This window comes from Scyliorhinus torazame, chromosome 3 (genome assembly GCF_047496885.1).
Source record: "Scyliorhinus torazame isolate Kashiwa2021f chromosome 3, sScyTor2.1, whole genome shotgun sequence".
NCBI classification, from domain to species: Eukaryota; Metazoa; Chordata; class Chondrichthyes; order Carcharhiniformes; family Scyliorhinidae; genus Scyliorhinus; species Scyliorhinus torazame.
In genome coordinates this window covers 241,747,010-241,770,662 of record NC_092709.1, presented here as the reverse complement: position 1 = coordinate 241,770,662, position 23,653 = coordinate 241,747,010, and the positions used below count along the sequence as shown (strand labels likewise).

At 51.3% G+C, this 23,653-nt stretch overlaps 1 protein-coding gene across 1 annotated transcript in view; it reads left to right on the top strand.

The window, feature by feature from the left end:
• Positions 1 to 23,653, top strand: part of itga1 (integrin, alpha 1) — a 370,921-nt gene that overhangs the window by 334,459 nt on the left and 12,809 nt on the right. Inside the window, exon 27 of the mRNA XM_072497065.1 lies at positions 7,360 to 7,470. Within this exon, the coding sequence (XP_072353166.1) occupies positions 7,360 to 7,470 (111 nt within the window). The remainder of the gene's footprint in view (positions 1 to 7,359; positions 7,471 to 23,653) is intronic.

Here is a 23,653-nt window from a genome sequence, read left to right as displayed (position 1 = left end):
TCGGGGTGCCCGATAGCCCCCAGGCACCTACATGGGTGGGGGATGCGAACGGACTGGCCATCCGACGCCCCCCCGACATCTGGCGCTGCCAGTCCTGGAGGCCCGTGCTGGTATCGACAGGGGTCTGCAGGTTTGCAGCCATGGAGCCCAGGGGGTTGGCAAACCCTGTCTGTGACAGTGCGATGCCGGCTCGCACATGGTCACTGGCGCCGATGCCCTCAGCGATGGCCTGCAGAGACTGGGCCATGGCCTGCAGAGACTGGGCCATGGCCTGCTGAGACTGGGCCATGGCCTGCAGAGACTGGGCTATGGCCTGCAGAGACTGGGCCATGGCCTGCAGAGACTGGGCCATGGCCTGCTGAGACTGGGCTATGGCGTTGAGCGCCTCTGCCATCTGGCGCTGGCACTGGCTCATGGCCTCCTGTGAGAGGGCAGCCATGTCCTGGGCCACAGACGCCGCCTGCACGGAAAGCCCCAGGCCTCGCAAACCGTTCCCCATGTCTGACACCGTCGCACCCATTGCCTCCAGCGCGGACGCCACCCGTGCGGTGTCAGCCTGGGTGGCACGCATGACCGGCACCACTCCCAGCTCCTGGACGTGGGTGGACTCCTCCACCAGCGACTGCAGCCGCCGCAAGCCGCCCGTCACCCTCTTCGCTCGTCTCCGGGTCGGTGGTTGCATCGGATCTATGTGTGGGTGTGGTAACTCCAGGAACCCGGGATCCATCTGGGCGGCAGATGTTCGCTTGGGCTGGGCTGCCCTCCGACCGCCCAGCCCCTCTGCTGCTCCTACCTCCACCTGCTCTACCGGGACGGCTGTGTTGTGCGCACCAGTGAGTGTACCAGACGCCTCATCACTAAATGCCCAACGAGGTGAGTGTTTCTGCGATGGTGGAGGGTGTTGGTGACAGCAGTGGCGTTGTGTCGTGCTCTTCGTCCCACTCTGAGTCCATGGCACTTTGGGGTGGGGGTTCGTCTCCACCCATCCACTCTGAGTCACTGTCCGGTATTTCGTCTTCCTGGGTAGTGCTGTCCCGGGTAAGGGTGTCCTGGGCAGTGCTGTCCCGGGTAGTGGTGTCCCGGGTAGTGGTGTCCCGGGTAGTGGTGTCCCGGGTAGTGGTGTCCTGGGTAGTGGTGTCCTGGGTAGTGGTGTCCTGGGTAGTGGCGTCCTGGGTAGTGGTGTCCTGGGTAGTGGTGTCCCGGGTAGTGGTGTCCCGGGTAGTGGTGTCCCGGGTAGTGCTGTCCCGGGTAGTGGTGTCCCGGGTAGTGGTGTCCCGGGTAGTGGTGTCCCGGGTAGTGGTGTCCCGGGTAGTGGTGTCCCGGGTAGTGGTGTCCCGGGTAGTGGTGTCCTGGGTAGTGGTGTCCTGGCTCGGATGTGACGGGGCCTGTGGCTGCCCCCCTCGTCGCTGGGTGGTCGCTCCCGCACGTGAAGGGGGTGTCGTTTCCCTGTTGCTCGAGGTCTCTCCGTCTCCCGTGGTGTGCGAGGGGCATCCTGCGGGCGTCGCATGCTGGAGGGTCCGGGTCTCTCCATCTCCCATGGCCTCCGAGGGGCATCCTGCGGGCGTCGCATGCTGGAGGGTCCATGTCTCTCCGTCTCCCGTGGCCTCTGAGGGGCATCCTGCGGGCGGTCTGCATCTGCGGGGATGGGTGCCTGGACGTTTGGTCCTGCGATACACAATGAAGCATGCATGGTTAGACATCAGGCAGTGATCAGGTGATATGGGGGAGGGAGATATAGGGGAGGGGGGATATGGGGACGGGCTGTCGGTGGCTCACTTGCTACTACGCCCCCGACCTCTGCATCAGCAACCTCCCGGTCGTCAGGTCCGCCAGCCAGTTCCAGGGCCCTTTCCTCGTGTACGGTCAGTGGCCTCTCATCAGCGGGCCCTCCTCCAGTCCTCACATGCTCCCTATTGTTGTGTGCGCGCTTCTCCTGTGGGGGGGGGGGGTGGCAGGGGTAAAAGGCAACACTGTTAGGCAGGTATATGAATGCACGCCATCGGTTGCGCATGCATTGCAGAGGTTAAGGTTAGGGCTGGATTCACTTGGGGATATGGGGGAGGGGGGGAAGGGGGGATATGGGGGAGGGGGGGATATGGGGGGGATATGGGGGAGGGGGGATATGGGGGATGGGGGGATATGGGGGAGGCTCACCCTGCCTGCTCTGACGAGGTCGTTCACCATCTTGTGGCACTGGGTGCCTGTCCGTGGTGTCAGGGCCGCAGCGGTGACGGCCTCTGCCACTTCCCTCCACAGACGCCGGCTGTGGCGTGGGGCAACTCTGCGGCCATGCCCGGGATACAGGGCGTCCCTTCTCTGCTCCACCGCGTCCAGGAGCGCCTCCACATCCCGTGACTCGAACCTCGGGGCTGAGCGGCGGCCAGCCATCCAGTCGGGTGTTCCGGTCGGGTGTTCCGGTCGGGTGGGGGGGGAGCAGCGCGGCCTTATGAGCCGTCACGCCGTGCGGCGCATATGACGCTGCACGGCGTGAACCACTGTGCAAGCGCGGATCCCGTTACGTCGCTGCTAGCCCATTTCGGGCCGGAGACTTTCGACCCATTTTTCCGACGTGACGCAAGTCGGATTTGCGCCGTTTTTTGCGCCGATCGGCGGACTTTCCGCCGATAACTGAGAATTTCGCCCCACAGTTGGTCGCTGGGAGAAACGCCGTTATAAACGGCGAGCGGCGATTCTCCGGCCCGGATGGGCCGAGCGGCCTGCCCAACATGACAGGTTCCCGCCGGCGCCATCCACACCTGGTCACTGCCGGCGGGAACAGCGTGGGAACGCTGGGGGGGGGCGGCCTGTGGGGGGGGAGGAGGGGGTTCCTGCACCGGTTGGGGAGGCCTCAAAAGGGGTCTGGCCCTCGATCGGTGCCTACCGATCGGCAGGCCGGCCTCTCTGAAGGAGGACCTTCTTTCCTCCGCTGCCCCGCAAAATCCATCTGACATCTTCTTGTGGGGCGGCCGTGGGGAGGACGGCAGCCGCGCATGCGCGGGTTGGCGGCGGCCAACCCACGCATGCGCAGGTGACGTCATTTACGCGGCGTCTCTTTTACGCGGCGCCAAGGCCAGGCGCGCATAAATGACGCGGCGCCACTCCTAGCCCCCCCCCCGGGGGCGGGAGAATAGGGGTCTGGGAGCGGTCTCTGACGCCGGAGTGAAACACTCCGGTTTTCACTCCAGCGTCGGGACTTAGTCTCACGACGGGAGAATTGCGCCCATTATCTCAGCATATACCCTGTCAAACACCCTGAGAATCCTACGGGCTGAATTCTTCGGACGCGCCCACCGCAAGATCGCCATGGACGGGACACGGACCATGTAACGGTCCATTGACTTGGGCAGGAATGTCCGATTGCCGGACAGGCGTGGCCGGAGAACCCGCCCTACATGTCTCAATAAGATTGTCTCTCATTGATCTAACTCTAATGATATAGGCCCAACCTACTCAATCTCTCCTCATTAGAAAGTCCCTGCATACCCAAGATTAACCTTGTGAACCTTCACTGGACTGCCTCCAATGCCAGTATATATTTTCTTAAATGAGGGAACCAAAACTGTTCACAGTATCCCTGGTGCAGCTGACTAGTGCCTTGTAAAGTTTTAGCAAGATTTTTATACTCAATTCCCTTTGACATAAGAGCGAACATTTCATTTGTCTTCCCAGTTATCTGCTGAACTTGCATGCTAACTTTTTGTGATTTATGCACGGGGACCCCCAAATTCCTCTGTGCTGCAGCTTTCTGCAGGCTTTCTCCATTTAAATAATATTCGGTTTCTTTATTCTTCCTACCAAAGTGTATAACGTCACATTTCCCTACATTAGATTCCATCTGCCGAGTATTTGCTAACGCATCCAAAATGTCTATATCCCTCTGTAGATTCTTTGTGTTATCTCTCACGACTTGCCTTACGGTGGGCAGCACGGTAGCATTGTGGATAGCACAATTGCTTCACAGCTCCAATGTCCCAGGTTCGATTCCGGCTTGGGTCACTGTCTGTGCGGAGTCTGCACATCCTCCCCGTGTGTGCGTGGGTTTCCTCCGGGTGCTCCGGTTTCCTCCCACAGTCCAAAGATGTGCAGGTTAGGTGGATTGGCCATGATAAATTGCCCTTAGTGTCCAAAATTGCTCTTAGTGTTGGGTGGTGTTACTGGGTTATGGGGATAGGGTGGAGGTGTGGACCTTGGGTCGGGTGTTCTATCCAAGAGCCGGTGCAGACTCGATGGGCCGAATGGCCTCCTGCACTGTAAATTCTATGAATTACCACCATTTTTTGTGTTATCTCATGATAGAGATTATATGATATATTTTTTGTTGTTTATTTATATACAGTAAACGGTAGATTGAGGCTACCGAAAGCAAAATGCAGCAGATATTGGAAATTAGAAATAAGAACAGAAAATTCTGGAAATAATCAGCAAGTTAGGCACGTCTGTGGTGAAAAGCTCTTTCCACAGATGCTACCTGACTGCCTGACTGTATTTCCAGCATTTTCTGTTTTTACTTAATAATAATAATAATAATAATAATAATCGCTTATTGTCACAGGCAGGCTTCAATGAAGTTACTGTGAAAAGCCCCTAGTCGCCACATTCCGGCGCCTGTTCGGGGAGGCCGGTACGGGAATTGAATCCGCGCTGCTGGTCTTGTTCTGCATTACAAGCCAGCTATTTAGCCCACTGTGCTAAACCAGCCCACTTCAGGCCTCACATGCTCATTTTGCTGAAAACTGCCAAAGAAGAAAACATTCACCTCCATCTGAATTGGATTTAAACCTGTACCCTTCCAGCAAAAGGATAAAGTTGTAAGCCACTCTTGTACCCTGTTCTACAGCCTTCCGCCAGAACCTTCCACAAGTGCGTTTGCTAGCCTATACTTCCCCTGCCATTTTTTCTACTCAAGAGTTTCGAGCATCAGCAACAAGGGCAGAATTTATTGCCCACCTCAATTGCCCTTGAGAAGTTTACAGGGAGCCACATTCTTACTTCTGTAGTTTCTGTAGTATAAATACAGCCACAATGCTATTAGGGAGGAAGCTCCAGGATTCTGACCTGACAACAGTGAAGGAGCAGAGACATCGTCCCAAGTCATGATGGATTGTTGCTTGGAAGGGGATTTACATGTGTTGATATTCCAGTCTGCTTGGCCTTCTAGGTGATAGAGAGTTTGAAGGTACCTTGATGAGTTGTTTACTGCACCTCGTATGCACTTAAATGTAAGCGATATGATCATATATGAAATGAAAATTGATAAGGTGGTAACTAATGAGGATAGCCGTCAGCTGCAAGAGGATATCAATGGACTGGGCAAGTGGGCAGAGCAGTGTCAAATGGAATTCAACCCAGAAAACTGTGAGGTAATGCACTTGGGAAGGGCTAACAAGACAAAGGATTACACTATGAATGGCGGGACCCTGGGAAAGTACTGGTTGGAGTACATATTCATAGATCCCTGAGGGTAGAAGAACAAGTAAATAAAGGTTAAGGAAACATATTGCATACTTGCCTTTATTAGCCGAGGCATAGAATACTTGAGCAGGAAGGTCATGCTGAAACTGTAAAATGTTGGTGAGGGCACACCTGGAGTATTTGTGCAGTTCTGGTCAGCACATTATAGAGATATGGGGCGGGATTCTCCGACCCCCTTCCGGGTGGGAGAATCGCCGGGTGTCGGCATGAATCCCGTTCCCGCCGTCCCCCTAATTCTCCAGCCCCCAAAAAATTGCCCCGGCATGAATCGCGCCGCCCACCTCTGAGAATGGTGGGGTCCGGCGCAACACAATGGGCCCCGGGGCTGACCGAATTCTCTGGCCTGCTATGGGCTGAAGTCCCGCCCGTTCTTTGCCAGTCCCGCCGGCGTAAATTAGAGTAGGTCCCTTACCGGCGGGACCTGGCGGCACGGGCGGGCTCCGGGGTTCCTGGGGGGGTCGCGGGGGGATCTGGCCCCGGGAGGTGTCCCCACGGTGGCCTGGCCCGCGGTCGGGGCCCACCGATCCGTGGGCGGGCCTGTGCCGTGGGGGCACTCGATTGTTCCGCACCGGAGGCCGTGGTCCTCCGCCATTCCCGGTGCGGAAGCGAATCCCTCTGCGCATGCGCAGGGATGATGCCAGCACGCACTGGCACTCCCGTGCATGCGCCGACTCGCGCCGGCCAGCGGAAGCCCTTCGGCACCAGTTGGCGAGGTGCCAAGCCCCTTTCCTGCCGGCCGGTGGGGCGCCAACCACTCCGAGGCGGGCCTAGCCCCTGAAGGTGCGGAGGATTGGGGCGGCCCGACGCCGGAGTGGTTCACACCACTCCATCCCACTGGGGCCCCGCCCCGCCGGCTAGGGGAAAATCCTGCCCATGATTTCACTGGAGAGAGTGCAGGGGTGATTGACCAGGATATTTCCTGGGCTGGAGGGTGTGAATTATGTGGAAAGACTGGATTGGTTAGGACAGTTTTCCTTGGAGCGGTGAAGGTTGAGAGGAGTCATGACAGAGGTGTTTATGATTATGAGGGCCATTGATAGGGTGGATAGGAATGCACTTTTTCCATTAATAGAGGAGTCAATAACCATGGGGCATAGATTTAAGGTAAGAGGTTCAAGGCTAAGAAGGGAGTTGAGGAGAAACATTTTAATCCGGAGGCTGTTGGGAGTCTGGAATTCACTGCCTGAAAGGGTGGTTGAATCAGAAACTCTCGTTAACATTTAAAAAGTATTTTAATATTAATTTGCCGCAGTAACCTCCAGGGCTATGGACCAAGAGCTAGAACATTACTCAGTTACTCAGATCTTTGTTGACATGAACACGATGGATCAACTGGCATTCTTCTGTGCTGTAAACATCTGTGAATCTATATGGTACATACTTTTGCCACACTGTGCTAGTGCTGGAGGGAGTGAATGTTTAAGTTGGTGGATGTGATGCCGATCAAGCTGGCTTCTTTTTCCTGGATATTGTTTCTGGAGCTGCACTTATCCAGTCAAGTAGAGGCTATTTCATCATATTCCTGACTTATGCCTTGTGGACAGGCTTTGGGGAGTCAGTAGGTGAGTCACTCATCGCAGAATTTCCAGCCTGTGATCTTTACTTGAGGCACAATATTTATGTGGCTGGTTTAGTTGTTTCTGTATTTATTTCAATGTGCAGTAAAATTACAGGCCAACTGCAGAAATCTCACCATTGCCTTTATCCTTTCTTACACTAATTGTGATTTCACAACATTCTGAAACCTTTGCGGGGTGATTTACAATTTTAGCCATGTAATTATTGTTTATGCGTAATCCACTGTTATCTCCCACAGGGATTTTAGTCAGTTCCAAATGTATCTGTATTAAGCTGGATTCATTTATGTATTTCCTTTCCATCTGGCAGAATAATACAGTTAGCTGTCACGACACACAATTCATGGATCCCCTGAAGATACAATCTAAAAACCCTCACAAACCATCCGCAGAGGAGGAGCATCTCGTAAAGACAGTTGGGGTAATTACTGTTGTGTCAGATTTTGTGTACTTGCAGACAGCGTACATTGTGTATAGTACTGGATTAACGGCACAGAGATTGTGATTTAAATATTATCATGCAATACCCAACCACGCTGACAAATTGAGACCAAAGGTCTTGTAATTTGTGAGCTGATGGCTGGAATAAATATGATCATGAAGCAAGATTGAAAGAAATAAGTTCACTCATGTTCACTAATTAGAGAAGAGAACCTGGTGCTCCTGATGTGGTAGCACGATTCCTTTAAGGGGCAGGCTTGATGGACCACATGGCTGGCTTGGGCTAATAGTGCCACATTCCGGCGCCTGCTCGGGGAGGCTGTTACGGAAGCCCTGGAGCCGATAAGACCAGATCTGTTGTGTTCTGTGCCTGTTACATAACGGCCTTTGCCTTTCATCAGTAAACCCCATTGTTAACAACGGGTTGCCTTCAGCGTATCTCTCGAGCTACCACATTGGCGGTGAGGTAAAGGGTTTGATGGCAACCTACAGTACGTCATGATTTGAGGGGGAAGGAAGGAGCACTTGGAAAAAGAAAGTAGGACCAACGAAAGTCGGGATCCATTCAAAAACGTGACTGAAAATGGCCACCATCAATAAACTATATCCATTTGACGAAGGGGCTGAATACTGGAGTCAGTACATCCAACGGCTCTGCCATTTTTTGACCTCAAATAGGATTACAGGGGAAGACAAACAGAAGGTGAAACTTCTAACAGTTTGCGGGCCCCAAATGTATAACCTAATTAGGAATCTCACATCCCCAGAGGCACCCAACTCAAAGACCTTTGATCAGGTAGTTAAGTTGGTCAAAGAACACTTTGACCCAAGACCCTCGATTATCCTCCAACGCTATAAATTTAACTCTGCAGCGAGACACCATGAAGAGTCCATCTCAAGCTTCATAGCCAGGCTTCAACTGCTCGTTGAACTCTGCAAGTTCAGAACCATACTTAGCAACTTTTATGTGACAGGCTGGTTTAGGGGATCTATAACCACCATATCCAAAAGAAACTCTTGGCTGAAACCCCCTTAGCTTTTGAAAAAGGGACAGAGATAGCTCAGGCGACAGAATGCTCCATAAATGGTGCCACTAAGCTCCAAAGCGTGGTTGAAGAGGTGGTCGATCAAGTATCGATGGTATGGCCACGAGGTGCGTGGCAGGATCGACAGCAGCAGAGAACCAGATGTGGTCCTGGGGACTGGACCAGAGTCAAAGGACTGGGAAAATGTTGAGGTGTCGACCCAAGTTAGAGGTGAAATGCTTCCATTGTTTCTGATAAAATCTATGAGGTCTCATTCAAGCACACCAATGCAAAAAAAAATAACAGCAAAAGAAGTCCAAAGCACGACTGAAATTAGTGGAGAAGAAGAGCTCTGAAGAGGCGCATGCGACGTATCAGTTGAATGCAATCCAGCTGAATAAGACAGTCCTAATTGTAATTGTCCTGAGGGTAAACGGCAAACCCCTCAAAATGGAAGTTAACACCGGGGCTGTGATGACCGTTGTGAGAAAACAGACTTTCAAGTCTGAGTTGTAAGGAGAGGCTGGGTAGGCTGGGAATTTGTTCCCTGGAGTGTAGGAGCCTTAGGGATGATCTTATAGAGGTCTATAAAATAATGAGAAGCATGGATAAGGGAAATAGTCAACATCTTTTCCAAAAGGTAGAGAATGAGTCTAGAACTAGGGGTCTAGAACTAGAGAGCCAAGAGGGAACTTAAGGTGAGAGGGGAGAGATACAAAAGAGACCAGAGGGGAAATTTCTTCACACAGGGTAATGCACATCTGGAATGTGCTGCCAGAGGCAGTGGTAGAGGCAGGTACAATTTTGTCCTTTATAAAGCAGACAGTTACATGGACAGGTGGGTATAGAGAGATATGGACCAAATGTGGGCAAGTGGGATCAGCTTAGTGATAGAAACTGGGCAGCATGGACAAGTTGGGCCGAAGAGCCGGTTTCCATGCTACAAACATCTATGACTCAAAGTGTTTGCACTTTCTTCCCGTGTCTGCGGGTGTTTCCTCTGCGTGCTCTCGTTTCCTCCCACAGTCCAAAGATGTGCAGATCGGGTGGATTGGCCATGCTAAATTTCACCTTAGTGTCCAAAGATGTGCAGGTTAGGTGGAGTTAAATGGATACAGGGATAGGCAGGGGAGAGGACTTAGATAGGGTGCAGGGTCAGTGCAGACTCGGTGGGCTGAATGGCCTCCTTCTGCACTGGAGGGAATCTGTGGATTCTAAGTATACCGTGATGGAACTCAGCCTTTAGGTTTGAACAGCACCACAGCCCAGCTTTCCACTTACACTAGAGAAACCTTGAAATTCTTGGAACTAGTAACGTACTAGTGGTGTATGAAGAAAAAGTGGCCAATCTGCTCATGGTTGTTATGGAAGGATACAGACCCATCCTGATGGGAAGAGGCTGTTTACAGAAGATTAGATTCAATTGACTGGGGGCGCGATCTAATGAAAAAAATAGTGCATTCTGGGCAGGATTAGCAGGGTCCCCATTATCTAACGGCACTCTTTACTTTATTTTTGGGCTGTCATAATATACACCAGTATATCATGGTGCAGATACACACACACTGATAGACACACAGCGGGACCAATCAACACGCACAACACCGCAGCCAATCACCAGTTAGAGCACACGGACTATAAAGACAGGGGGCATCAGAGTTCCCACTCATTCAAGCTGCAGCCTCCTAGTAGGACAGAGCTCACAGCCTGCAGATCTTCACCATGTGCTGAGTGCATAGACTGGTTAGGACAAGGCATAGGTCTTTAGTTTAATTTAACATCGTGTTAACCCACAGTGAAAGTATGTTCAACAGTTTCTGACTTAATAAAATAGTGTTGTACTATTTTAAGTGTTGGTAGCCTGTATGTGTTCCACAGATCCAGAGCACCCAACACATCACAGGCCTCAGCTGAGGCCGCAATCAGTCGCAGGTGGCACTGCCACGTGCCAGACTGTCAGGGCCAAGGTGCTTGGGTGGTATCATCAGTGCCAGGATACCACCCTGCCCAGAGTCCAACCACCTGGGGGATTCCGATAACCTGGGAGAACCCCCTCAAGTGCCATTCCACCTGTCCCCGTTTATGAGGACCAATGTTAAATGGAGCTTGGCTGGCGTCTCCGAGGCAAAGGGATTTAATCCCAACGCCTCGTGTAGATCAAGAGAATGCATACGAAAGTGAGACTAGCTGCAAATTTACCAAATACAGATCCCACCCATTGTGGGCGGGATCCAGAAAGCAATGTCTCACAAGGTTCCGTTAAATCTCACAAGGTGTAATGAGCCAGGTAAACCTCACAAGAGGCCTGTCGCGTGATTTACCGGCCTCATCGTGCCCTGAGTAGGGTGCAATACGGCCATTAGATCACGCCCTGGAAGTCTTTTAAATTTTCAACAATGTCCTTCAAGATGTCCTGACGAGATCTGAGGACATTTTTCCACAAAGTACTGGGCCAAATCAAGGAAGTCAAAGACAAAAATCTATGTCGCACCAGATTCAACGCCCAAGTTATTTAGGGCCAGACCAATGCCCTATACCCTGTATCAGAAGTCAAAGCTGAGTTTAAGAGAATGGAAGAGTTAGGCATAATCAGACCTGTTCAATTCTCTGAGTGGGCAGCACCCATAGTTCCTGTTCTCAAAGCAGATTGTTCAATAAGAATTTGTGGGGACTACAAGCTAACCATAAATCAGGTTGCCCAGGTGGATAGGTACCCGATTCCCTGGATCGATGCCAAGTTTGGCGGGGGTTATGACCTCACTTACTCTAAATTGGACCTCAGCCATGCATACCTGCAAGTAGAATTGGATGAAGAATCCCAGAGGTTTGCTACAATAAACACCCTCAAGTGCCTTTTTCAGTACACTACCATTCGGCATCGCTTCAGCCTGCGCTTTCCAGCACAGATGGAAAATCTCCTCCAAGGAATTCCCACGGTAATGATCTACCTCAACAACATTCTAGTCACCGATATCGTCCCTGAGGTGTACATATCTAGCTTGGAGGAAGTGTTAGAGGTTTTGAGATGTGGGGGTCAATCTTAAATACAAAATATATACTTTCAAGGCCTCAGAAGTGACATATCCGGGATTTCATGTTGATGCGACAGGGTTGCATCTCATGGAGGTGAAAGTTAAGGCAATATGCAAAGTCCCAGCACTCCGAAATGTACGAGAGCTCAAATCCTTCCTCAGTATGGTAATGTATTATGGGAGATTCATTTTGAATTTAGCCACATCATTGGCACCCTTACCTCAGCTAAGAAAGAAACATCAGCGGTGGCAATGGAGGGAGCCCCAAGAAAAAGCTTTGAATGGCGTCGCAAACTTTGCATGCCTCTAACCTTTTGGCTCTCTTCGATTCTGGGAAAGTGATCCTGTTCACAGGATGCATCCCCTTACGGTGTGGGGGAAGTATTATCCCACAAGGTGGGTGGTTCTGAGCACCCTATTGCCTTTGCATCATGGACCCTTTCAGATGCTGAAATGAACTATGTCCAAATCGAGAGTCATAATGGTGTGAAGAAATTCCACCAATATGAGTATGAATGGCAATTTAACAGTCACCGACCACAAGCCGCTGCTGGGACTGTTATGGGGAGGCAATCCTGTACTGTCAATAGCCTCGGCTAGACTGCAGCACTGGGCCTTACTGCTGGCAGTCTACAATTATGCTTTCCAGCACCGGCCACGCATGCAGATTGTCAAAGCAGGTGCATTGAGCTGGCTTCCCCTGCCAAAGAGCATCCCACCTCCACCAATATCTCAGGGGATCACACTGGCTTTGACATCTTAGAAACCCTGCCAGTGTCAGCTGTACACATTCATAACTGGACACAGAGAGACCCCATACTATTAAAGGTAAGAGAATGATACAGACTAGGTGGAGCATTGAAAAATCTGAGCAATTAATGCCCTATTTTACCCTTTATGATGAATTGATCAGCGGGATGGTGTGATCTTATTGGGATCATGAGTAGTTGTTCCGCCTCCAGTCAGGGGACCCCTCTTACAAGAGTTGCATCATGCCCACCCAGGCCAGGCAAAGATGAAGATGCTGGCACGCAGGTATATCTGGTGGCCAGGCATTAATAAAGCCATTGAAGAATTGGTACAACCGTGCCACCAATGTCAAACACAGCAGTCTCTGCCTTACGTCGGCCAGTCTCCATCCTTGGGACTGGCCTGGTCACGTGTGGACTCGGGTCTACATTGACTACACATACCCTTCCCGATGTGTTAGGCAGGTCGGTGTGGACTGGACTTGATGAAGCGATGCGAGAAAAAGACCTCTAACACTGTAGAAGATCCAACACGGTTTTATTGAACGATAGAACTAACATACATATTTAACGCTAGGACCGGGGCTGTCATGAGTTTTGCTTTCAGCTCGTGTGGGCAGCCAGTGGAATTCCGGCGACTTTTTGACGAGATGGCAGAGGGCCGTGGTGTGGGATGCATATTGGGAATGAATTTCCCGAGGAAGTTGACCATTCCGAGAAAGCGGAGGACCGCCTTTTTGTCCTCCGGGGTCTTCATGACGCTGATCGCCGAGACCTTGTCAGCGTCTGGCCATACAGCCTGCTGCGAGATGTGGTCACCTAGGAATTTGATCTCCAATTGACCAAATGAGCACTTGGCCCTGTTGAACTGAAGACTATGTTCATGGATTCTTTGGAATACCCTCTTGAGGCGAGCGATGTGTTCCTGGGGCGTTGTGGACCAGATAATGACATCATCAACGTACACTCACACCCCCTCGATGCCCTCCATCATCTGTACCATGATGCGATGAAATACTTCGGAGGCAGATATGATGCCAAAAGGCACCCGGTTGTAGCAGAAATGACCAAACTGGGTGTTGAACATGCACAACTTGTGGCTGGACGCGTTTTGACTGTTTGCCAAAAACCCTTGGAGGCGTTGAGCTTAGTAAAGAGTTTGGCATGAGCCATCTCACTGGTCAACTCTTCTCGTTTTGGTATCGGGTAATGCTCCCGCATGATGTTGCGGTTTCGATCCTTAGGGTCAATGCAAATGTGAAGCTCCCCTGACGGCGCCTTGAAGCAGACCATGGAGCTGACCCAGTCTGTGGGCTCTGTAACCTTTAATATGATGCCCTGGTCTTGGAGGGCCTGTAATTGCTTCTTCAGACGATCCTTGAGGGGCGCCGGCACACGGCGTGGTGCATGAATTACAGGGGTGGCGTTCGGCTTGAGCAGGATTTTGTATCGGTATATGAGCGTGCCCATTCCGTCGAACACGCTGTGGTACTGCGTGATGATGTCATCTATGTCGGCTTGCAAGTTTCCATCAGGCGAGGCCATCGCCGGTGATGATGATGACATGGTGTGGACACGTTGAACAAGGTTCAGGAGTTTGCAGGCACGAGCACCGAGCAGAGATGAAATGAAATGAAATGAAAACCGCTTATTGTCACAAGTAGGCTTCAAATGAAGTTACTGTGAAAAGCCCCTAGTCGCCACATTCCGACGCCCGTTCGGGGAGGCTGTTACGGGAATCGAACCGTACTGCTGGCCTGCCTTGGTCTGCTTTCAAAGCCAGCAATTTAGCACAGTGTGCTGATGCTCCGTCAGGCCCGACGATTTCAAACCGCAGCGTCGCCTTGATCGCCTTTTGCGATACCCCCAGTTAACACGAGCCACTGGCAGCTATGGCATTGCCATTGTAGTCAAGGAGCTGGCAGGCCGGTGGAAGAATGCTTGGTTTGGCATGCTTGATGGTGTCGAGGTTGGATTTCGAGATGAAGTTCGCCGATGCGCCGGTGTCCAGTTTGAACTGGATGCGGGCCTTGTTCACTGTGAGGACAGCACACCACTCGTCGTCGGGATCCACACTGAGGATCGAGAGGCGTTGCGTAGGTGTGGTGGAAGGCAGCACATGTGTAGTTATGCCTTGTTGTAACGAGCGGACTCCTGCACCGCAGCTTGGATCGCTGGCTGCTGAGCGGCGGAGCAGATCTGCAAAGGGCTGGCCAAGCTTGCCACACTGTAGACACCGGCGTCATTTTGCTGGACATTGCCGCTTTAAATGTGTGGAGCCACAATTCGGACACGTCATGACGCCGATGTCAGCGTGTTCCGTGCGCCATCACGCATGCGCAGTGCGGTCGGTCGACGTACGCACCTGCGCAGTCGGGTTGTCGGGCTTGTCGTCCACTCGGTCATGGCGCGCACGCGCAGGGACCCGGGAAAACTGCGCAAAATGGCCACTCTCCTTGGTGCTCAGGCCCTGCATTTGTGCAATGGCCTGCACCCGTTCCGCCTCGTGGCAGGCCAGCTTCGCAGTTACTGGGAGTAACGATTCTTAGCATGCTCATGGACAACGCACGTCTCAATAGCGACAGAGAGGGTCAACTGTTAGACTTTCAGGAGCTGCTGCCGAAGGGAGTCGGAGTGGACCCCGAAAACGATCTGATCCCGGATCATGGAATCAGCCGTCGAGTCATAGTTACATGACTGCGCTAGGATGCAGAGATGGGTGACAAAGGACTGAAAATGTTCATCCTTACCCTGACGCCTCTGCTGGAAAACGTACCGTTCAAAGCTTTCATTCACCTCAATGTTGCAGTGCCTGTCAAACCTCAGCAGGACTGTTTTGAATTTTGTTTTGTCTTCGCCGTCAGCGAACATGAGGGAATTGTAGATGTGGATGGCGTGGTCCCCCGCGGTGGAGAGAAATAGCGCGATCGTCCTGGCATCCGATGCTGCTTCGAGGTCGGACGCCTCGATGTACCAGAGGAACTTTTGCTTGACGAGCTTCCAATTTGCGCCGAGGTTGCCGGAGATGCGGAGCTGCGGAGGAGGCTGGATGTTTTCCATGTTACCGGATGGCTGCTTGCTGGTCAATGCTGATTCACTCGAGGTAGGTCTGTCAAGATCAGTATCACTCCTGGTACCATGATGTGTCAGGCAGGTCGGTTCGGTGTGGACTGCACTTGATGCAGCGCTGCCGGAGATGCGGAACTGCGGAGGAGGCTGGATGTTTTCCATGTTACCGGATGGCTGCTTGCTGGTCAATGCTGATTCACTCGAGGTAGGTCTGTCAATTTTCAGTATCACTCCTGGTACCATGATGTGTCAGGCAGGTCGGTTCGGTGTGGACTGCACTTGATGCAGCGATGCGAGAAACAGACCTCAAACACTGTAGAAGATCCAACACGGTTTTATTGAACGATAGAACTAACATACTAACATACATATTTAACTGTGGGTCGACACTATACTGAACTGACTGGAGACCTTGTAGTAGCCTGACCAGACTTACTAGCTACCGCATGGTGTTTGCACTGTGCTAGCTCGTGGACTCTGACTGTCTCAGTGGCCGGGTCCCGAGAGAGCGGGAAACCTAGTGCCCTCTGGCTTTATAGTGGTGGTGTCCTGTCTGGTGATTGGCTGCGCTGTGTTGTGTGCTTACTGGTCATCCTGTGTGTCAATCACTGCCTGTCTGCACTTCATTATATACAAGTGGATATTATGACACTTTCTTGGGCAGGATGTTTTTAGTTTTGGTGGATGCCCACTCTAAGTGGCTGTTCATACAGGAGATGGGGGCCACCACCTCGGCAGCCATGGTGGATGCTTTGCGCCGGGTCTTCGCCATTCATGGATTTCCAGAGTCCATCATGTCTGACAAGGCACCCCTATTACAGGTGATGACTTTCAGGATTTCATCCAAGTCAATGGCACACAACACAGAAGGATGGCCCCGTACCACACTATGGCTAAAGATTTAGCCGAGAGAGCCATTTAGACATTAAAGAACGTAATGCAGAAACAGTCTGACAAATCGCTATGCCAACAATTGGCCAATGATTTGTTGTACAATTCAACCCCCCACACCACCACGGGTATCACACCTGCTGAAAGCTCATGGGGTGCCGGCTCAGAACCCTTTTGGATCTTGTGTTTCCTAATTTGGCAAAGAGGGTGGAGGCACATCAGGCCTCCCAGTGAATTCAACCAGGTGCGCAGAGGTGCGACAAGTCATTCCAGACGGGAGACTCGGTTTCTGTTCATTACGTCACCTGGTGTCTGCCTTGGTTAGCTGGACGGATTGTGGCCCAGTAAGGGCCTGTGTCATACATGATCATTGTAAATGGCAGGACTGTCAAAAATCACATCGATCCCTTGAGGAGTCAGGCGGGTGATGACCTCCAATTTGTTATTGACACTCCTGTCAATGTTTCTGACCAAAACGGGCTGAGGACTCCTGAATCCATTCAGCCAGCTGCATTTGTGGAAGTCGGCGAGGCCAGCCCTCCTGTCTGTGAGGCAGTGCCTCCTGAAGTGTCACCGGCTGCTGACAACTTGACTATCTCGAAGGATACCAAGCCTTTGGGCAGACTGAGGAGGTCTGGGGGAACTTAGAAGTCTCTGGACCGATTGACTTTTTGATGGACTCTGTTTCCCCCGTTGCCTTTTGTCATGTGTGTAAATTATGTACATACGTTTTTGGGAGAATGTTATAAGGGACTTAAAGGAGGGGGGGAGATGTTGGAGCGCTCCCCCTCTAAGTGGGAGGGCTTGATGGACCACGTCACTGGTTCAGGAGCTCGTGAAGCCCAGCCTGCAAGGAGTTTGCGCGGGGCCTTGGGAGCAGGACCCTTGTCAGTGTGGACCCCAGAGCTGAAGTGACCAGATCTGTTATCTTTAGTTCTGTGCCTGTTACTTAACTGCCTTTGCCTTTCATCAATAAACCCTTTGCTAACTGTTGGAAGACTCCAGTGTATGTCTCAAGCTACCACACAAATACTCTGCCTGGTTGTACGCTCACAATAAAAAAAATTCATTCTTGTGTGATGTGTACATTTTTATATTTTTGTGTTTATGTATACATATTGTGTGCAAATAAGGGTAAAGCTCTGTCTGTGTTTGATCAAGGTTCATCAAAGGAGAGGTTGTTAGATCAGATTGTCTGCAGAGGTTAAGGGATGAAAGATTGAAAGTCTCATCTTGTTGTATTTGGTAATGAGGCCTTATGGTGTGTATTGACTTCTTAGTAAACAGAGTAGATTTGAAATTTGCATTTGAGGATAAGTGTTGAAATTGCTGTGTAGCTGCTGCATTTCAAAGAAGGTTCAAAGGTGACAAAGAGCATTTTCATTAAGTGGTAGATTTGTGAGTAAAGAGGAACAGGCATCTTTAAATTTTATTTCTACCAAAATAGTGTTGAAATTGGAAAATGAAAGGATTTAATATTTGGGAATCTGAGTTTTCAGAGACATTTGCAGGAAATGGAGGAATGATGAAGGTGATGGAAATGGTATTTATGACAGCAGGGGTTCGACCACAGGGGGTTGCTGTAGGGATGTCACCCTGGAAGACAACTCCTGTGTGTTTGGAATGTGTTGGAAAAACTGTGAAAGTCTTTTAATTGTAGATAAACACCTCCGGTTATTTGTCCTGAAAAACAGATAGATTTGAGTCTCACTTTGGAAGAACCACATTAACGTGAAATTGTTCTGGAAATCGTTGATTGTGTTTCTGTTTAAAATGGAAGAAATATCTTGGTTTGGGTAACATTTCCTGGATTTTATGGTTGTTATAACCTGCCTGCTTACCATTGGCTGGGGACTAATGACAATCCCACAATCCTGTGGGAGTATGAGCTTCCCCAATGAGGGGGGCGGAGAAACCATCAGTAAACTCCAAGTATAAATAAAGCTGGCCAGTTTAGGAACCAGCAGGAAGGAGTGTGCAGCAAGGGAAGTGTTGCTGCTGTTATATATATATGTTATTGTAAATAAATGTTATTACTTTGTATCCTTAAATGTCGTGCTGGATTCTTCGTGGCCCTCACAAAACTGGCGACGAGGGTTAAAGTGAATAGCTGTCTACACTGCTGAAGCCACCTCCCTGGATTTTTGTTGGATACAGGTTGGAAGTTGTTTTCTATTATACCATGCCTCTGTACGGACGTTTGGATGTTTTTGATGCTGCGCTGGAAAGCTGGAACCAGTACACACAACGGATGCGTTACTATTTCCGGGCAAACAATATCACCGAAAACGAGCGTCAGGTGGTCATATTGCTCACCGCCTGCGACCCGCATACGTTTGGGGTGATTAGGAGCCTTACGTACCCAGCTGCGCCGGACACCAAAACGTTTGATGAACTTGTGAATATAGTGGGGCAACATTTTAACCCAACACCGTCCACGATAGTCCAGCGTTACCGGTTTAATACCACTGAGAGGACCACTGGAGAATCCCTTGCCGATTTTCTATCCAGGCTACGCAGGATTGCGGAGTACTGTGACGATGGTGAGACCTTGTCAGAAACGTTATGCGACCGTTTGGTTTGGGTATTAACAATGCAGCCACCCAGGGAAAGTTGTTAGCGGAGCCAACATTGACTTTTCAACAGGCCATTCAAATAGTATTGTCCCGAGAAAGCGCAGAACGAGGAGTGCAGGAGCTACAGGGAATGGAAGTGCATGCCTTGGGGCGCAACCCCTTCCATCCGAAAACGTCCCCCCGCACTCCTGCGGTACCTTGGGCGAGGCAACGCCCGGACCGACGGCAGTGGCCGTCGGACATTCCTCCCCGAAGGGAGCCTTCTCCAGAACCAATGGATGAGGAGCCATGTCCGTGTCAGACTTGTAGACGCCGACCCCGTCGCGGACGGCGGTCCTGGGGGCGCCAGAGGCGCCATCGTTCCGACCGAAACTGGGACCAGCCCAGGGGCCGTAACTGGGACCAGCCCAGCGGCCGTACCTTCCATGTGGATGAACCTGCGGCGACTACTCCTGAGGACGTGGAGACGGAGGACGACTGCCTGCAGCTGCATTGTGTGGCAGCTCCCCGTGTGGCCCCCATTAAGGTGACAGTACGGGTCAATGGCCATCCGCTTGAGATGGAGTTGGACACTGGCGCAGCGGTGTCCGTGATCGCCCAGAGGACATTCGATCGCATCAAGCAGGGTATACAGACCCTTACATTAACCGACTCACAGGCCAGGTTGGCCACCTACACGGGGGAACCACTGGACATTACAATGACCCCAGTTGATTATGGACGCCAGGAGGGGTGTTTCCCACTTATCGTGGTGCGCGGCCATGGGCCCAGCCTGTTGGGTCGGGACTGGCTGCGCCATTTGCGGTTGCAATGACAGCACATCCTCCAAACAGTTTCTGAAGGGTTGACTGAGGTGCGAGGACGATACCCAGACGTATTCCAGCCTGGTTTGGGGAAAATAAAAGGGGCCATAGCCCGTATCCAAGTCGAACCAGGAGCCACGCCGCGCTATTTCCGGGCGTGCCCGGTGCCTTTCGCCTTGCTCGAGAAGGTAGAAGGGTAGCTCACTCGTTTGGAGAGTTTGGGTATTATCAGGCCCGTCCGTTTTGCTGACTGGGCAGCACCAATTGTACCAGTAATGAAGCCAGATGCCACAGTTCGCTTGTGTGGCGACTTTAAACTTACAGTGAATACGGCTTCCCGACTCGACCGATATCCAATGCCTCGCATATAGGATCTCTACGCGAAGCTTGCAGGTGGACTCTCGTTCACAAAATTAGATATGAGTCACGCCTACCTGCAGTTGGAGCTGGACCCTGCCTCCCGACCATATGTAATGATTAATACACAGCGGGGCCTGTATGAATATACACGGTTGCCCTTTGGAGTATCCTCTGCCTGCGCAATTTTTCAACGTGTTATGGAGGGCATTTTGAGAGGTTTACCACGTGTTGCTGTCTACTTAGATGACGTTTTGATTACAGGGACGTCGGAGCAGGAACATTTGGAAAATCTGGAGGCTGTCCTTAGACGTTTTTCGGAGGCTGGAGTCTGTTTACGTCGCACAAAGTGCGTATTTCAGGCAAAGGAAGTAGTCTACCTAGGTTATCGGGTGGACCTCGAAGGTTTGCACCCCGTCGCAGAGAAGGTGTGTGCGATTCAACAGGCCCCCGCCCCGACTGACACTTCGCATCTTCGTTCTTTTCTCAGTCTCGTAAACTATTACGGGAAGTTCCTCCCCAATCTGGCAACTACGCTGGCCCCTTTGCACCTTCTGCTAAAGAAAAATCACACCTGGGTTTGGGGTCAGCCGCAAGAAACCGCTTTCCGGCGGGTAAAGCAACAATTGTCGTCATCTGGGTTACTAACCCACTATGATCCTGGAAAGCCTTTGCTCGTCACATGTGATGCATCCCCGTATGGTATTGGGGCCGTCCTGTCCCACAAGATGGAGAACGGGGCCGAGCGACCGATAGCTTTCGCCTCCCGCACATTGACTGCAGCGGAGAAAAAGTACGCGCAGATCGAGAAGGAGGGCCTGGCAGTGGTTTTTGCGGTGAAACGCTTCCACCAGTACGTGTATGGCCGCCATTTCACTATCGTGACTGATCATAAGCCTCTGCTGGGACTTTTCAGAGAGGATAAGCCAATACTGCCCATTGCTTCCGCACGGATCCAGCGCTGGGCTTTGTTGCTTGCTGCATACGAGTATTCTCTGGAGCACAAACCAGGAACGCAGATAGCAAATGCCGACGCACTGAGCCAATTGCCTTTATCGACCGGCCCCATGTCAACCCCCACGACCGGTGAGGTGGTTGCAACCCTAAATTTTATGGACACCTTGCCTGTCACGGCATCACAGATCCGTGAGTGGACCCAGACGGAGCCAGTCCTGTCAAAGGTTCGGCACATAGTCCTGTATGGTGGGCAGCATAGACAGCTCCCAGGCGAGTTGCGGGCATTTTCCTCCAAGCTGTCAGAATTCAGCGTGGAAGACGGCATCCTCTTGTGGGGGACGCGTGTGATTGTCCCGGAAAAAGGCCAGGAGCTGATACGAACAGACTTTCACCCAGGTGTGACCAAAATGAAAATGTTGGCCCGGAGTTATGTCTGGTGGCCAGGCCTCAACACCGACATTGAGAAGGTGGCCCAAAACTGCGCCATTTGCGAGGAGCATAATGAAGATTTCGCCGGCCGCGCCCCTACATCACTGGGAATGGCCAGGGCGGCCTTGGGCATGCTTGCATGCAGATTTCACAGGCCCTTTTCAAGGATCCATGTTCCTTCTATTAATTGACGCCCAGTCTAAATGGCTAGAGGTGCATAAGATGCAGGCGACAATGTCCTGCGCAACAATTGAAAAGATACGTTTGACTTTTAGTACTCATGGCCTCCCCGAGGTGCTGGTCACGGATCACGGCACTCCATTCATGAGTGAGGAGTTTGCGAGGTTCACGAAGATGAACGGCATACGCCATATCCGCACTGCCCCTTACCACCCGGCTTCAAATGGGTTGGCAGAGCGCGCAGTGCAGACATTCAAAAGAGGCCTAAAGAAGCAGTCTTCCGGATCAATGGACACGAGACTGGCTCACTTTTTGTTTACGTATAGGACCACCCCCCATGCGGTGACTGGGGTAGCTCCCGTAGAACTCCTAATGGGCCGGAGACTTCGCACCCGCCTTAGTATGGTTTTCCCGTACATTGGCACAAAAGTACACCGCACACGAGAACGGCAGGGACTGGGATTTTCTCGGCATCGGCCGATTCGGCAGTTTGCGCCCGGTGACCCAGTGTTCGTTCGGAATTTTGCTGGTGGTGCCCAGTGGGTTCCTGGCGTAATCTTTCGGCAAACGGGCCCTATATCTTACCAGGTGCAAGCCCAGGGTCGTCTCCAGCGCAAACATGTAGACCACGTTCAGTCCAGAAGAGTATCCCCTCAACAGATTCCCCGCCCCCGGAGCTCATTTCTACAGCCGCAGAGACCAGAGACAAGGGAAGGTAGTCCTCACAATCTTCCACTGGTGCCTCACTCGAAGCTCGCGCAGGTCGTTGCGGGACCGAATGGAGATAGAGACGCTGACATGACGGAGGCAGCAGACTCTGACTCCGAGATGGAGACACAGGATGCATCAGAGGGGGAATCCTCTGGTCCACGGGCCGTGGATGTACAACCGTTGCGCCGTTCATCACGGAAGCGCCAGTCTCCGTCTCGTTACACGCCGCCTGATCCACTGCCGCGTGCAAATGGTGTCCGGCCTGCGGCAAAACGACTACGACGCCCTTCTTCGCCAGGGTCGTCGGTGGATTCCTTGGACTTTTGGGGGGGAGGGATGTTATAACCTGCCTGCTTACCATTGGCTGGGGACTACTGACAATCTCACAATCCTGTGGGAGTATGAGCTTCCCCAATGAGGGGGGCGGAGAAACCATTAGTAAACTCCAAGTATAAATAAAGCTGGCCAGTTTAGGAACCAGCAGGAAGGAGTGTGCAGCAAGGGAAGTTGCTGCTGCTGTTATATATATATATATATATATATATATATGTTATTGTAAATAAATGTTATTACTTTGTATCCTTAAAACTCGTGCTGGATTCTTCATGGCCCTCACAAAAATGGTTAAGAATCTATGAGGGCTGTTGCCAAAAAGCTGATTTTATTGTGTGCCTTTGATAAGACATTTGGGAGTTATTTTGTAAACTTCTTTCTATTTTTTAAAATTAATTTTACGGAATGTGGTTTGGCTAGCATTTATTGCTCATCCCAAATTGCCCCTGAGAAGGTGGTGGTGAGTCAGCTTCTTGAACCACTGCAGTCACTGTGGTGTAGATACATCCACAGTGCTGTTAGGGAAGGAGTTCTAGGATTGTGACCCAGCGACAGTGAAGGACTGGCATTATATTTCCAAGTTAAGATGGTGAGTGATTTGGAGGATTACTTCCAGGTGGTGGTGTTTCTATGTGTCTGCTGTCCTTCTAGATTCTAAATATTTTAACTTTTCAAATCTTAAAAGTTCGCATTTGGAGTCCTGTGCTTTTTATAATTGCCCCTTCTCATTTTCTACAATACAAAAAAGAACTGCAATCTGATGAGATGGACTTTAATCTGGGATCTGTCCGGTAGAGCTTTAACATCACCTGCAGTCATAAGGGCATTAGTGGCAAAGCCAGATTTTATTCTCCATTCTTAGTTGCCCCCGATCTGTTGAAGGTAGACCTTCTTCTTGAACTGCTGCTGTACATGTTGTGAAGGTCTCAGACAATGCTGTTGAGTGGATTTATTCTTGGGCCCAAATTGGGGAGTGGGTTGTCTTGAGTCAGAGCCACCATCCGACCTGACTTACCCGAACTACCCCTGAATGTCTGACCACCCCCCTCCA